The 15692-nt window shown below is 46.0% G+C and overlaps 1 protein-coding gene across 1 annotated transcript in view; it reads left to right on the forward strand.

Moving 5' to 3' along the window:
- Positions 1 to 15692, forward strand: part of si:zfos-943e10.1 (GRAM domain-containing protein 2A) — a 48398-nt gene that overhangs the window by 26257 nt on the left and 6449 nt on the right. Inside the window, exons 6-11 of the mRNA XM_028816610.2 lie at positions 1083 to 1181; positions 2815 to 2886; positions 2977 to 3048; positions 7847 to 7946; positions 11897 to 11989; positions 13203 to 13302. Of these exons, the coding sequence (XP_028672443.1) occupies positions 1083 to 1181; positions 2815 to 2886; positions 2977 to 3048; positions 7847 to 7946; positions 11897 to 11989; positions 13203 to 13302 (536 nt within the window). The remainder of the gene's footprint in view (positions 1 to 1082; positions 1182 to 2814; positions 2887 to 2976; positions 3049 to 7846; positions 7947 to 11896; positions 11990 to 13202; positions 13303 to 15692) is intronic.

The raw sequence follows: 15692 nt of genomic DNA on the forward strand, positions 1-15692 counted from the left end.
TGCATTTGAGGAGATGGTCAAGCCGACACCCAAGGCGTGGATTTGTGCAACGAACGGTTTGGGGGTCAGGTTCACTTATCCTGTGTGCCAACATCGAAAGGGCCAATCAGGCCGTGGACACCTGAGAGTGATCAGTCGGACCATCTCCCACTTTAGCTCAAGTCATTTTCCCATGTGTCCATCTGAATTGTTAACCCATAGTGGTCGTTATCACATTCGGGGATGAAGTGATCCTTAAAAATCAGTTCAGGAGGTACTTGAACTCACCATGACAGGTCCAGACTTGGAGTACAGAGTAACTTATGGTTACCAAGTGGGGCTCGGCCACTTCTAGCCTGGTCACTCTTCTACAGAGCTAAGGTCCCGCTCTAGTGTTAATCACTATAGTCCTGTCCTCCTAAATCAAGGAAAGAGGTGGGACCAGACACCAGGAAAAGTCCAGCAGGGTCCAAAAAAATGAGGCCAACAGGGGCACAATATAGGACACATTTTTAATGACTCACATTTGAGGAGATGGTCGAGCTGACACCCGAATTTGCACAACACTTTGGGCTGAGGTTGGCTTGTCTGTTTAATGACATATAAAGATGTCTTCCATGACTTGCTCCACCAAGGAAAAGATATCGCTAGAACCTCCCCCTTACTGAGGAAGGCAACAGTTCTCAGGTTGTAGACAGCAACTGCACCCACATTTCTCTGCCTACCACAGTTGTTAAACCTTTGTGTCTGCAATCAAGTGATTCTTCAATTCACTACAGAAGGTTCAAGAAGAAGCCACCATAGAAGTCCAGACTTTAGCATGTAGGAGTACTGAGGTGATTATGGTTATCAGGAGGTCCCGGACACTTCTACAGTACATCAAGTTGAGGTCTAGTCCCCCTGTCCGCATCACTCATTAATCCCCAGTGGATGTTAAAGAGGCTCTAGAGTGTAGTGACCACGTGATCATGGTGGGCCAGACTGTCGTTGCTTCTTCATGCTGCTGCTGTCACCTCATTAAGCCCTTCTATCTCGCATTAAGAAGCTTTAACAGTGAAGAGAAATGGTGCCACTCATCTCTGTAATCCTCTTAATCCTCACAGGTCACTATCCCAGTGAGCGATGTGGTGATGCTTAAGAAACAGAACACGGCCCTGCTGGTACCAAACGGACTGTCCATCCGAACAAACAAGGGAGAAAAAGTAAGTACTGTGGGGTCAACAGAATGTTCACAAACAACTGAAATTAGAAATCCCGGCAGATTATGAGATCGGGAGCGGAATTTATGATGATGTCACGCTATACAACTTGTAGTTTGTAGAGCAGGTCAGATTTAGCAACTGCACCGGCTGATTCTCGTCATCTCTGAGGGTGTCGAATTATCTGACCAGGAATCGGAGTGTGGCTGATTATGACTTGCTCCTTATTTTATTTTTGTTTCTTTGTTTTATTTAAGCATGGTTCCATTTAAGGTTGGGGGCAGAATTTACACTGGTGTTACGCTATACAACTTCTAATAGTAGAGCAGGTCAGATTTAAGAACTGCACCCGCTGATTCTTGTCATCTCTGTGGGTGACAAATTATCCGACTAGGAATTGGAGGGTGGATGATTATGACTTGCTCCTGATTTTATTTATTTATTTTAATCATGGTTCCATGCAGGATTAGGGATGGAATTTATGCTGGTGTCACACTATACAACTTCTAGTTGTAGAGCAGGTCAGATTTAACAACTGCACCTGCTGAATCTCATCATCTCTGAGGGTGACGAATTATCCGACCAGGAATCGGAGTGTAGCTGATTATGACTTTCTCATGATTTTTATTTATTTTTTTTAATCATCGTTCCATGAAAGGTTGGGGTGGAATTTACGCTGGTGTCACGCTATACAACTTCTAATAGTAGAGCAGGTCAGATTTAACAGCTGCACTGGCTGAATCTCATCGTCTCTAAGGATGACAAACTGTCTGACCAAGAATCGGAGGGGGCCCAATTATGACTTTTTTTTTGTGCTGATGGTGTGACCCCTGGGGTCTCCGACTCCGGTCCTGGGAGGTCCCTCTATTTACGTGATTTATTCCTGCTGCCATCTTGCTACAATAACCTCCTTTTCATCAACCCCCAGCATCTCTCAGGCTCAGAGTTCAGTGTAAACACGGTTAAGCCTGAGTGTCTTGCAGGATAAGCTGTTGTGATCCAAAGTCCACTGCTAAGCCCAAATAATTGTCAGGACAGCTGCCATCTAGTGGAAAACATGGCACAGTGCAGCTAAAGAAATCTTGAATATTTCTGCGTGTTTGGCGTCAAACTAGACCAGGGCATGACAGAACGGTTTTGGGTGGTCAGACGAGTGATACGAGGAGGTTTGTTCTCCCCTCTTCTGTTCAGCCTTGCCATCCACTGGCTGATGTGTAGCACTGGTAATGGGAAAGGGCTGTGATGGGTAGACGGCAACTAATTGGAATCGATGGAATTTGCCGATGATGCCATTGTGTTTGAGACGAATGCAGAAAGGGTACAAAACAGGATTAATCGCTTAGCAGTCACTGGGCCGAAATTAGGATTGCTTACCTCAACGAAAAAAAAAAAACGAAATTGATGGAAACAAACACGTCGGGCTCCTCTCTGTACATCAACGGCAATCGCGTTAACAACGTTCAAGGGTTCACTTACCTTGGGAGTCCGCTTACCTGCAACAACAAGACTACAGCCGAGATTAAGACGCGGCATCTTCTCCAGTTTTTTTTTTGGGGGGAAAGCCCATGCAGTCGATCAAACCGATACCTCCTGGACCCTAACCTTTCCCTAATTCTTCTCCCTGCTCTCTTTGCAGTTCACCTTCTTGTCCATGAGATCGAGGGATTCTGCCTACAAACTCCTACAATCCATCTGCATTTTCATTGAGGTAAGAGTGCCTTCAGGTCTTGGGTTCAAGTCTCTCACCTTGCTGGCGAGGATGGCACACTAACAGTTGCTTTGCATTGTCTTGTTGTAGGACTTCAGCCCCACCAACAGCCCCTTGTTTTCCTTCGCCGAAACGAGCTTCGATAATCACGGAAAATCATCGGTAAGCAAAAACGAGACTGAAAATAAGAGTGTGGGTTTGACAGGGAAGTCCGATGTGAGTGAGTGGTCAGGATGGGGACGGGGGCTATCAACACTGCCCATTACAGGGCACCATCATACACACACACACACAAACCAGTTAACCCAACATCTGAACACTGGGAGAACAAACAAACTCCACCCGGAAGGTGACCCTGGTCCTTGGAACTATGAGGTAACAATGTCACCCAGTGTACCACATCTTCATATATTAACACGACGTTTATTCTGAAACCTGCTTAGGGCATTTCAGAAAGGTGGGCAGCAGGAGTCTGCCCTGGCAGCACTGGGCATAAAGAAACCCTGGAGCGAGAAGCAGACCACCACAGATTCCAATCAATGTACCAGTAGAGGAAATGTACATGAAAACCGAAAAGGTTCATATAGAAAGCCAAGAATCAAACTACGGTCCAAGGACCAGGAGGTTGCCAAGTCACTGTGCCACCTTACCACGCAAAAATGGGCGGACCGTATAGAAACAATGTTGTGTGACCGAAAAGTCTGCAAATCCCCTTCAATGAAAGTCTGAAATGTGCCACTTTAATGACAATGTCTGAATTGTTTGTCATTTTAAACTGGGGGGGGCAAAAGGGGTCCTTGTGCCAAGCGTTATGGAGGGTGCTGTAGATGTAGTTTTGTCTCTCTGGGAAATTAATGAGGCTCTTAAAAGTCTTTGAAAAGCAAAACGGCAGCTACAGCCAGCCTTCCCACCTTAATTATTAAGTTAATTAATTATTAAATTAATTATTTAATTTAATATTGTTTTTTGTATCAGTAAGGTGCTGCTGGAGTATGTGAATTTCCCCTTGGGATTAATAAAGTGTCTGTCTGTCTGTCTGTCTGTCACGGTCTTTTCTGTTCTGGTGGCCCCCGGGTATTTAAACTCACCTACACTTTCAAACTCCTACTGATTTTTATCCTGAGATTCAGAAAACCGCGTGTGCTCGTCTCCTGTGTTGATCGTAGGTTTAGTACTCGTATCATTAATGGAGGGCCCTCCCTTCTGAACTGCTTCTTCAACTTCACTGAAGCCCTAACCCTCCAAACTTGTTGAATTGGGAGCTGTCAGGTCCTCGTCATCGATACGGGCGAAGAGCCGGAAAGGGCGACCGTGTGTGGCACCTCCTGGCAGAGCCAGCAAACCATCAGGAGACAAAAGTGGCCATCACGGGCAGAAAAAAAAAACTTGCTTGTTTTATCATCGTCGGGCAACCAGTGCGCCGCGGAATTTTCTAGGGGAGCCGCAAAAACTTTTGTAAAATATTTAAAATTGCTAGTGTTTTTGAACTTTTGGTTGATTTAAAAAGATAATGTTTAAAATATATATATTTTACGTTGGAAAAACAGATAACGGTTAATCAGATTGTTGAATAAACGAATGTATTTATTTAGAATGCAAGTTAAAATTTTCACTGTTCACCATTCATCATAATATCAACACCAGCGGTGTCAAAAACACATCTCGCGAGACTTAAAAAGTCTCGTCGTTAGAAGATCTCGCTCACTGTACGAATAGAAGAAGGCGGAGCAAATATAGAACACTTACGGAAATGAAGTCTAAGAAACGTGAGAGACTTCAAATGATCGGCAAGGGAATGTGCGTCTGTCTTTCGAAAATTGATCCTCGCATCAATCTCATATGTGCTGAAAAACAATCTCAACGTTCACATTAATTAAATTTAAGAGTTATCCTTTGATTCCTTTATTAATAAAATGTCTTTCAAACTTGTAAAATTAACTGTTTTTATTGGCGATTGTCCATAGATTGTGTCATCACGACTTTATTTATGGGCGGTCCCTCAGGTGCGCCGCGAAAGAAAATTTTTGGACTTAGTGCGCCGCAACTCGAAAAAGCTTGCCTTTCACAGTTTTAGATAAACGGGGAGAGAGAATGTTTGGCTTTTTACGGGAGATCTGTAAAGAAAGGAATTTATAAATTTGTCTGTGTGTGTGTGTTGAAAAGAATCCCCCCCTTTGAAATATTCCCATTTTTTTGCTTTACAGCCTTAAATGTAAACACACAAACTAATATTTCTTCCCAGCTTTACTTGCCACTCAATGCCACCTCTAACATCCAAGTGAAAGAAATCACAGCTACAGTTCAGAAAAATGATAAAAATATCAAAAACAAGACCTACTGAGATTAATAAAGGATCCCCCCCCCCCATGTCAATGTCATTTTGTTGACCCCCCCCCCTTTTCCTTTAATGACAGCCTTGAGTCTGTTGAGATTCTTCTCTTATCAGCTTTGCACATCTAGATATTTGCCCTCCCACTCTTCTTTACAGTTTAACTGTTCAAGTTCACTCACATTGGATGGTGAGCGTTGGTGGTCTGCTATCTTCAGATCTTTCCACAGATTTTCAGTGTGATTTAGCTCTGGGCGCTGACTGGCCACACCAGGACATTCACTTTTGTCTCCTTCTGCCACTGGGTGGTCAGTTTTGCTGTGTGCTTCGGGTCGTTGTCGTGAACATTCTGCCCATCTTCAACTTTCTGGCAGAGAGTAACAGGTTTTCCTCAAGAATTTGGTGGGATTTTGCCCCATCCATTTTTCCTTCTACCCTAACGAGAGCCCCAGGCCCCCCACAACGGGATGCTGCCCCCTCCATGCTTAACTGTCAGTATGATGTGTTGTGGACGGTGAGCTGCATTGGTGTACCGTTTGGTGTTGAGGCCAAAGAGTTTGATTTTGGTCTCATCTGACCATAAGCCCTTTTTCCACTTGGCATCAGAATCTTCAAGGTGCGTTCTGGCGAAGCACAAATGAGTCTTAATGTGGCCTTTCTTGAGAAGTGAGACCTTCCTGAACAAGCCACAATGGTGGAGCGCTTGTGAAATTGTTGTCACCTGCACACCATTAATGACCACTCTGTGCCATCAAATCCTGTAACTCCTTCAAAGTGGCCATTGGCCTCTCGGTAGCCTCTCTTGCTAGTTTCCTCCTTGTTCTTCCATCCAGTTTGGAGGGTCCTAGTAGTACCAAACACTTCTTTATGATGAACTTTTCTGTGCTCCTTGGGTTTGATTAAAGCCTTTGAGATCTCCTGCCTTATGTCTGTCCACAACTCTACCCCTGAGATCTTTTGAAAGTGGACTGTCACCCACAGTCAGTTGTTTGCTGTCAGTGGCACTGCCAAGCAAGGGAATGAATGAGCCAGGAACAGCTTCACCAATCACACTCATTACAATTGATCACAGGTGGGAGGAAGCCAGTAACCGCAATTGGAATGGTGGGCACTGACACCTGATTGAGTTTAGGAGGTGGGGGGGGTCCTTTATTAATCTCAGAATTTTTTTTTTTGATTTTTTTATAATTTTTCTGAACTGTAACTGTGATATCGTTCACGTGGGTGTTAGAGATTGCATTGGGTAAGTAAAGCTGGGAAGAAATATTAGTTTGTGTGTTTACATTTAAAGGCTGTAAAGCAATAAAAATGGGAATATTTCGAAAGGGGGCAGCACGGTGGCGCAGTGGGTAGCGCTGCTGCCTCGCAGTTAGGAGATCTGGGGACCTGGGTTCGCTTCCCGGGTCCTCCCAGCGTGGAGTTTCCATGTTCTCCCCGTGTCTGCGTGGGTTTCCTCCGCGCGCTCCGGTTTCCTCCCACAGTCCAAAGACATGCAGGTTAGGTGGATTGGCGATTCTAAATTGGCCCTAGTGTGTGCTTGGTGTGTTTGTGTGTGTCCTGCGGTGGGTTGGCACCCTGCCTGGAATTGGTTCCTGCCTTGTGCTCTGTTGGCTGGGATTGGCTCCAGCAGACCCCCGTGACCCTGTGTTCAGATTCAGCGGGTTGGAAAATGGATGGATGGATATTTCGAAAGGGGAATTCTTTTCTATACCCACTGTATGTATTGTAAGAATGACACTATATAGCGCCTGACCCGATACAGATTGGACACGGGAGGCACGTGTAAAAGCAAACCAGCTTTTCTTGTTCTTCAGCTGGAGGGCACGTCTTCTCCGTAATCCCTTCAGCCACAACACAGTCCCAAGCACAAATAAACACACAAGGTCTATCCTCTCTCTTCTCTTCCTCCACCACTCTTCCTCAGTAAGCTTCATCCTCCTCCTCCCGACTCTGGTCCCTGAGTGGTGGTCGCTGGCCCCCTTTTATCAGAAGTGCTCCAGGATGTTGATTGCCATCATCCGGCTGCACTTCTGGGTAAGGTGAAACCAGTGCCCAAAAGGGGCCAGCCGCTCCTGTTGCAGCACCCCCTGGTGGTACCTGCACAGAACTCCAACCCCCATGAAGCCCTGGGGGAGTCCGAGACACCACTGCAACCCAGGGAGGCTGCCATCTAGCATCCAGTGGGAGATACTGGGTGTCCCACCCTTGTCCCCCTAAGAGATGTGGTGAAGGGGCGTCCCATCTGTCACAGTGTGTGTGCGCCCTTCAGTCCTTGTGCTGAGTGACATCGGGGACAGGGCCACCACGAGCCAGCACTGACTTCCTGTTTTCATTTTGCTTTTTCCATGTTTTTCATATCCGACGTCCAGCTCAGCAGGGCTACGCAGCGCACGGGGGCACACGTTAGGGGCACACGTTAACGACACCAATAGAACGTTGTTTTTATTTATTAAATTTGTAAATCGTTTCCACAAATTTTTTTCTTGTCCTCTTGGAACCTTTGAAGTCATTAAAGGTGGGTGGGCTTCATTGGGTGAAGGGAAGACCCCGCCATCGGGGCCCGCATTTATGCCAGGTTAAGACCCCCCCCTGTTAACCTCTTGCTTCTCCTCCCTTCTTTCTTTTTCCCAGAATTCCAGCCAGTCCAGTCTGGACCAGAGCTTTGACCTCCAGGAGACGGACAGCTCTGTGGCGCTGCCAGGTCCGCCAACTTCACTCAGGGACACCAAAGGTGAGCTGCCAGGACTGTATGGGGAGCCCCCTTGGGTGAGGGGGCACATACACATTTAGTGACATGGCTTTGTATTATATAGCGCCTTTCATAGGGAAATTTGATGTGTGACATCATTCAGGAAGCCACTGTGCAAAGCTGAGCAAAGTGGGATTTGGCCTCGGCAGGTCTCTGGGGTCCTGCCTCGCCGTCGAGGATTGTGAAGTAATATGAAGAAGCATCCAGATGTTCCCCCCCCCCAAAGGGAAGCCTCACCCCTGTCTGCCAGTAGCCACTGAGCCTGCAGGCTTGCAACTCCCCGGATGCGATTAATTGCTGGGCGGGGCGCATCTGCTGGCAGCTGTGCTCGTTCTGTGATTTCGGCCGGACCGCCCAGAGGGGAGCCGCTGAGCGCCAACATGTCGTCATTTTCAAAGCCGTCATTTCCAAGAAATCAAGGTTTCGTTTTTTTTTTCTGATGTTCTCCTGTTTCAAAGAGCAGGTGAGGTCGAGTCGCTCGTCTCTGGTGTCGGCAAGAGGATCAGGGGGGCGAAACAGACAGACGTGTGGATGGGCGAAAGGTTTAACTTTAGAGCTTGGTTTTGTATAGTGCCTTCTATAGTGAACAGAGGTGGCTGTAAGCACAGTTAAAGTGACGGGGACAAACTAGGACCGAGAGTCCAGCTCCATATCCACCACTTCCACCGAGTCCCACATCAAGCAGGGCGAAGTGAGGCCTGCCATTGAGCAAATCCTTAATGTGCAATAACCGTCCTCTCATCTGATTATCTAATTGGGGTGGAGCCCACCCTGGTGGCATCAGGTGAAAACTTGAAGGGATTGTCAAATCACGGCACATTCACCGAATTAAATAAGGACCATAGCACAGCAGTGCCATTCTAGCAGTATCGGGTGCAAGGCAGGAACCAAATCTGGAGATGATGCCAGTCTATGGCTTGGCACAGTCACTGGGCTAAATAAGAGTCCTAACATGACGTTCTCACACTCAGTCAAATTCACAGATACAGGTGCTGGAGCCTATCCTGGCAGCATCAGGGGCAAGGCTGGGACCGACCCTGGAAGGAATGCCAGTCCATTATATGGCACACTCCCTGGTTTAAATTAGAGGCATGGCATAACCTTTTCAAACACACTTACCTCAATGCAGAGTTTCAGTCCATTCTGGCACTAACATATGCCAGGCTGGAAGCAGTCCAGGAGGGGATGCCACGTTTCATGGCACACCCACCGACTTAAGTTTGGACCATAAAGCAGCAGTGCCATAAGGTACTTTAGCTTATTCTAACAGTTTAGGGTACAAGGCAAGAGTCAACCCTGAAGAAGATGCCACTCCACTGCAGTGCACACTCACAAAGTTAAATTAGGACCAAAGCACAACAGTGCCACTGGTGCTGGCGCTCATTGTAACAATGTTGAGTGCAGTGCAGGAACTAAATCTGGAGGGGTTACCAGTCTATGGCCTGGCACAATACGAGTCCTAACATGATGTTCTCACACTCCCTGGTTTAAATTAGAGTCATGGCATGATATTTTCACACTTGCTTACCTCAATGCAGGGTTTCAGTTCATCCTGGCACTAACGCATGCAAGGCTGGAAACAGTCCAGGAGGGGATGCCACGTTTCATGGCACACCCACCAACTTAAGTTTGGACCATAGGGCTGCAGTGCCACAGGCACTTTAGCTTATTCTAACAGTTTAGGGTACAAAGCAAGAGTCAACCCTGAAGAAAATGCCACCCCACTGCATGGCACACTCACCGAGTTAAATTAGGACTGTGCCACGGGTGCTGGAGCTTATTCTAGCAGTATCCGGTGCAAGGCAGGAAGCCACTCTGGAGGGGTTGCCAGTCCATGGCCTGGCACATTCACATGATGTTCACACACTTAACCAAATTTAGGAGTACGGGTGCTGGAGCCTATCCCGGCAACATCATGGGCAAGGCTGGATCCAACACTGGAGAAAATGCCAGTCCATTTTATGGCACACTCCCTGGTCTAAATTAGAGTCATGGCATGATATTTCCACATTCGCTTTGCCTCAATTCAGGATCGTAGTTGCTTGAACCTCTCCTGGCACCACTGTGTGTAAGGTTGGAGTCAGTCCTGGTGGGGATGCCAGTCTATTGTATGGCACACTTATTGGACTAAATCAGAGTAATGTCATGATGTTTTCGCATCATACATATCAACTCGTGGTCACAGATGCTGGAGCTTATTCTAACAGTATTGGGTGCAAGGTAGGGATCAACAATGAAGGGGATGCCACTCTATTACATGGCAAAATCTCTGAGTTAAATCAGAATCATAGTGCAACAGTGCCACAGGTGCAGGAGTTTATTCTAGCAGTATTGGGTGCAAAGCAGGAACCAGCCCTGGAGGGTTTGCCAGTCTGTGTCCTGGCACACTCATTGGGCTAAATAAGAGGATGTTCTCACATTTAATCAAATTCAGGGTTAAAGTTGCTAGAGCCTATCCTGGCAGCATTAAGGGCAAGCCCAGAACATGCCCAGAAGGGAATGCCAGCCTAAGGTATGGCACACTCACTGGGATAAATTAGTCATGGCATGATATTTTTCACATTCTCTATTACCTCAATTCCGGGTCACAGTCACTTAAACTTCTCATGACAGCATCACATGCAAGGCTGGGACCAACCCTGGAGGGGATGCCAGTCCATTATATGGCACACTCCCCGGTCTAAATTAGAGTCATGGCATGATATTTTCACCATTAGTAACCTCAATGCAGGGTTTCAGTCTATCCTGGCACTATCACATGCAAGGCTGGAAGCAGTCCAGGAGGGGATGCCATGTTTCATGGCACACACTCCGACTTACATTTGGGCAGTGCCACAGGTACTTTAGCTTATCCTAACAGTTTAGGGTGCAAGGCAAGAATTTAAATGTTGGTGCTAGTGTAACAATGGCACAGGTACTGGAGCTTATTCTACCAGTATGGGGTGCCAAAGAGCTCTGCTATGACACTCCAATAATGTGCCCCGCAGTGGACTGGCATCCTGATCATCATTAGTTTTTGCCTTCTGTTTGATGATTACTAGGACCAGCTGAGAACCCCCATGACCCTGAATTGGATCACGTACGTGTGCGAATGTTACGATTGTGTCTTGATTTTAAATTTGAATTAGAATTAGAATTACCAGTTAACCTAAAATACACATTTTTGGGGGGGTGTAGGAGGGGAAATCGTAAAGCGAGGACATGCTGAGCCAGTAAGGACCACACAACAGACTGGCATTCTCTTACAGAGTCTGTCCATTATTACGGGGATACATTCGGTGCTCCCTCAACCCTGGGTTGGCCCACAATAAACTTGCATCCCGTGTTGGGTGGAGTGAATACGGGGGGAGTTGTGGCCCACCCTGTGACCCTAAACTGAGCAGCTTACAAAATGGATAAATGGAGAATAGAGAACCTGAAAGTGACAACAACACAAAGGACGACCACCAGAGTCACAAACGCATGGAAAATCTGAAACCGCGGAGCATCCTGATAATAAACCAACACCGAAGTAGCGTCCGAGTACCAAGGTCCTTCTGGTGAGACACTAAACTGAATTCTTTACACTTCTGTCACTGCCTTTAAGTCCGGGGGGGGGGGCAGCTGGGATGGTGGCCAACACTCTTCTGCACTCGTACTCTCTTGCCCATCTCACAAATGTCTCGGCGGTGCCAGGCTGGATGAGGGATCCTGATGAATGAGGTAAAGGTGGCAAGTGGATGTCCACCCCCTGCTTCTCTTCAACGACCCTTAACCCTTGACTTGCTCCTCCAGTTAGTGCTTGACCGGCCCTTTTGACCCAACTTGGGATTCTTCTGATGAGGTTTACACTGCAACCCTCTGTTTTGACTGCACGTGACCTTCTTGCCGGTGGTCCTAAACTGAAATCAAATCATTCATAGATGTCTTTTTATACTTTTTTTATTTTGCAGATCAACACTCTTTTTTGAATCACTCCCACCTTCAGCACGCTTCATCAAAGACGGCGGAAGCTCCGCACCTTCGGTTGGAGGAACATCAAGCAGGTACAAGATGGCACCGATGGGCTGCTACTTTGAAACTCCAGCCATTCCGCCGTTCACTTTGTTCCTCTCTGCTACTCCCATTTCTGCTCTCTTTAGGTGCGTCCACATGTAATACATGAAGCACCTACTGTGGTAGTCTCCGTCCGTCCGTCCGTCTGTCTGCATGATGTAACTCGGCCCCCTCGTGGTCCAGTTTGGTTGAGATGTGGCACACTTGCTCTTTGCAGAAATCTGTCAGATCTTCCTTCTGATATCTCGAATGGATCGTGCTGTATGAAGCTTTTAAACGTTCAGAATTTCCCGTTGAAAAGCATCGCCGAGTTCGCCAACTCGTCCATCTTAAAAATGGAGACCCGTTCTGTGCGACTTCCACTAGGAATGAGTTTAGGAGAAGGTGGCGTGTCGGACGTATCGCGGCGAAGGAAGGGCGAGTCTAAATCTTCTCGTGAGTGATGTGCAGGCACATTTCAGCTGGTTTTTGCAGGTCCTCCTTGCGTTCTGATGACCTGTCGCGTCCTGTTCAGCCCTTAATTCGTCATTCTGGCACCCACATGACCAGGCTCCCCTTCAAATCCACCATTTTGGACACACGGTCCGCTGCGCCGTGTACTTTCTAGTCTGTGCTTGTTGGGTGTGAGGGCCGCCCATCCAAAATGGCATCGGATTTGGAGTACAAATGGGTAAATACGGCTGGTGACATGGGGGCCAAAATGATGAATGAAGGCCCACCTTCTTGCTTCGAAGCGATCACAGCCTCATTTATTGTCTCGATGAGGAATATGAAGTGTGGCGCTCCATTTTCATCAAAGTCTCTCCAAACTACTTCCACATCTGTAAGATGGCACCAGTGCTTGTGGTCAGCCAAAAAATACCAGGAATGATGAGCAGCGCCGGAGTTCCTGCAATGGAAATGTTGTAAAAACTCCAGAAAAAAGTTTTTATAAAGTCCCTGGTTTCTGAAAAAAGTCCCAACTTGTTCTGCTTGCCCTTTGGTCCACTGATGGACCTCCACTTTATACCATCACTGCCGGACCACCATTCACCACCTCTGTAGGCCACATTCTCATTTGCCATTTTAATTTCATTCACAAAAAAAAAAAAAAAAAGAACGGTAAAGATGTAGGCCACGAACACGAGCCCATGTGAGGGAGAGAATCGCGGAGTGGCACGACTCTTGGCGCTTACTAAGGAAGACCCTTTTGATCTCTTGCAGATGTGTCATGGATCTGGAGAGTCGCCCAGACAGTGAAGTCCTATGTGCTCCCCCCGGAGTCGGCCACCATCAACCTGCTCCTGTGCATCTACCTGCTGCTGTAAGTGGCGGTCCCGCCGCGCGAGGGACCCTTTGATATTCTGTGCCCTGGGGTGTGGCGCTCGGATCCTGGGGGACCAAAGTGGGCCGCGGCTTTCACTCCAGTCGTCTTCTCATTCAGTGACCACCTGCTGCTGCTAATGGGGCAATTGACTTGCTTTTTAAGTTTTAGAACCCTCTAGGGTTCTTTTTTGTTTTTTTCTTAACCACATGTGAGGGGTAAATAAATAAAATCAGAAATTAACAAAAAGATCAAGTAGGACATGTCAAGTGTGGTGGGCTTAGTGGGCAGTCAGCGTGGAAAATCATCAAAGAATTGAGTAGCTGACGGCACTGACACTAAACAGCACTGCTGTAACTCACTACTAGAGACAAAGTTCTGTCTATCTATCTATCTATTTATTATATAGTGCCTTGCATTTTCTATCTAATTGATAGATATATAGTGCCTTTCATTTTCTATTATATAGTGCCTTTCATTTTCTATTATATAGTGCCTTGCATTTTCTATCTATTGGCACTATATAATAGATAGAAAATGAAAGGCACCATATAATTGATGGATAGAAAATGCAAGGCACTATATAATAGATAGGAAATGAAAGGCACTATATAATAGATAGATATAGTGCCTTTCATTTTCTATCTATTATATAGTGCCTTGCATTTTCTATCTATTATATAGTGCCTTGCAATGCCTTGCATTTTCTATCTAATTGATAGATAGATAGAAAATGAAAGGCACTATATATATCTATCAATTAGATAGAAAATGCAAGGCACTATATAATAGATAGAAAATGAAAGGCACTATATATCTATTATATAGTGCCTTGTATTTTCTATCTAATTGATAGATAGAAAATGAAAGGAACCATATAATTGATAGATAGAAAATGCAAGGCACTATATAAAAGATAGATATATAGTGCCTTTCATTTTCTATCAATTAGATAGAAAATGAAAGGCACTATATAATAGATAGATAGAAAATGAAAGGCACCATAAAATGAAAGGCACTATATAATAGATAGATAGATAGATAGAAAATGAAAGGCACCATATAATTGATAGATAGATAGATAGAAAATGCAAGGCACTATATAAAAGATAGATATATAGTGCCTTTCATTTTCTATCAATTAGATAGAAAATGAAAGGCACTATATAATAGATAGAAAATGAAAGGCACTATATAATTGATAGATAGAAAATGCAAGGCACTACAGTATATATCTATCTTTCAATTATATAGTGCCTTGCATTATCTATTGCACATTTCCCATCTACCTCTGGGTTTGCTAACAATTACTTAACCCTTAAACTGCCACACACTTGGGGGTGGTTAATGCACCCCCGGACTTTTTTGCTGCACTTTTTAAGGAAACGTCGCAATTCACCAAGAAAAAGTGAAATTTTAATGGAACCCATTTTTTTTCCCCCCATCCAAACATCATCACAATTACTGCGACACTGATCATTTTACACACTGCCGATGAACTGTTAAAACTATTTAAAAAAACTACTGCAACAATCTCTAACGATATGTACAAGGTGCGAGTGACGCCATTGATGAAATTCAGTAAATCACCGAGCCGACTGCGCTTGAATTGGCTGCACACACAGAGGTAAGCGCTGATGCTGGCAGGACAGTCTAGTAGTGCAGCAGCTCAATCCCAAGGACAGTGGCGCTGATTCACTAGGGGGCGCCAGTGGTCACGAGATGTACGGCACTCACTGATCAGCTCCGGCATGCTGGCAAATTGCTCTGTGAAGCGACTTTAGCCTGTTGTGGCGGTTTAAGGGTTTAAAACACCACGTGTCAGTTTTGTGTTTGTTTCTTTAGCTAATATTACATTTTGTCTGAAGATCTGAAGCCATTCATTGTGACAGATGTGTGTATTGGTGTCTCCAGAAGGGCAATGATCAGGGTTGCCAGGGAAGAAGAAGAAGCAGAGGAAAATGTGCCCAATTCTTGGTGGCTTCAGTTCTTATTTGGGTTACTGTTGGTTATATGAAGTCAGTAGATGGATTGGGAGAGCTTGGGGGGGTCCTGAGGTCACTGGAAAGGGGTGTGTGGCACAAAAGGACGAAGGTCCAAGTCTACAGAGTCCTGGTGCTCCCTGTTTGTGAGACATGGACGCTCTCCAGTGACCTGAGATGAAGACTGGACTCCTTCACGTGTGTCTCTTCAGAGAATCCTTGGGTGCCGCTGGTGTGACTTTGTGTTGCTCTCGGAGTCCTGGATGAGGGTTAGGGTTAGGTTACATGACCTGCACTGTGAGGGAGTGTCAGTTACAGCACTACGGCCATGATTACCCGAGGATGATCCTCACTGTTGAGGACCAGAGCGGCTAGACCAGGCCAAGGGGATGCCCACGTAACACCTGG

This window comes from Erpetoichthys calabaricus, chromosome 12 (assembly GCF_900747795.2).
Source record: "Erpetoichthys calabaricus chromosome 12, fErpCal1.3, whole genome shotgun sequence".
NCBI classification, from domain to species: domain Eukaryota; kingdom Metazoa; phylum Chordata; class Cladistia; order Polypteriformes; family Polypteridae; genus Erpetoichthys; species Erpetoichthys calabaricus.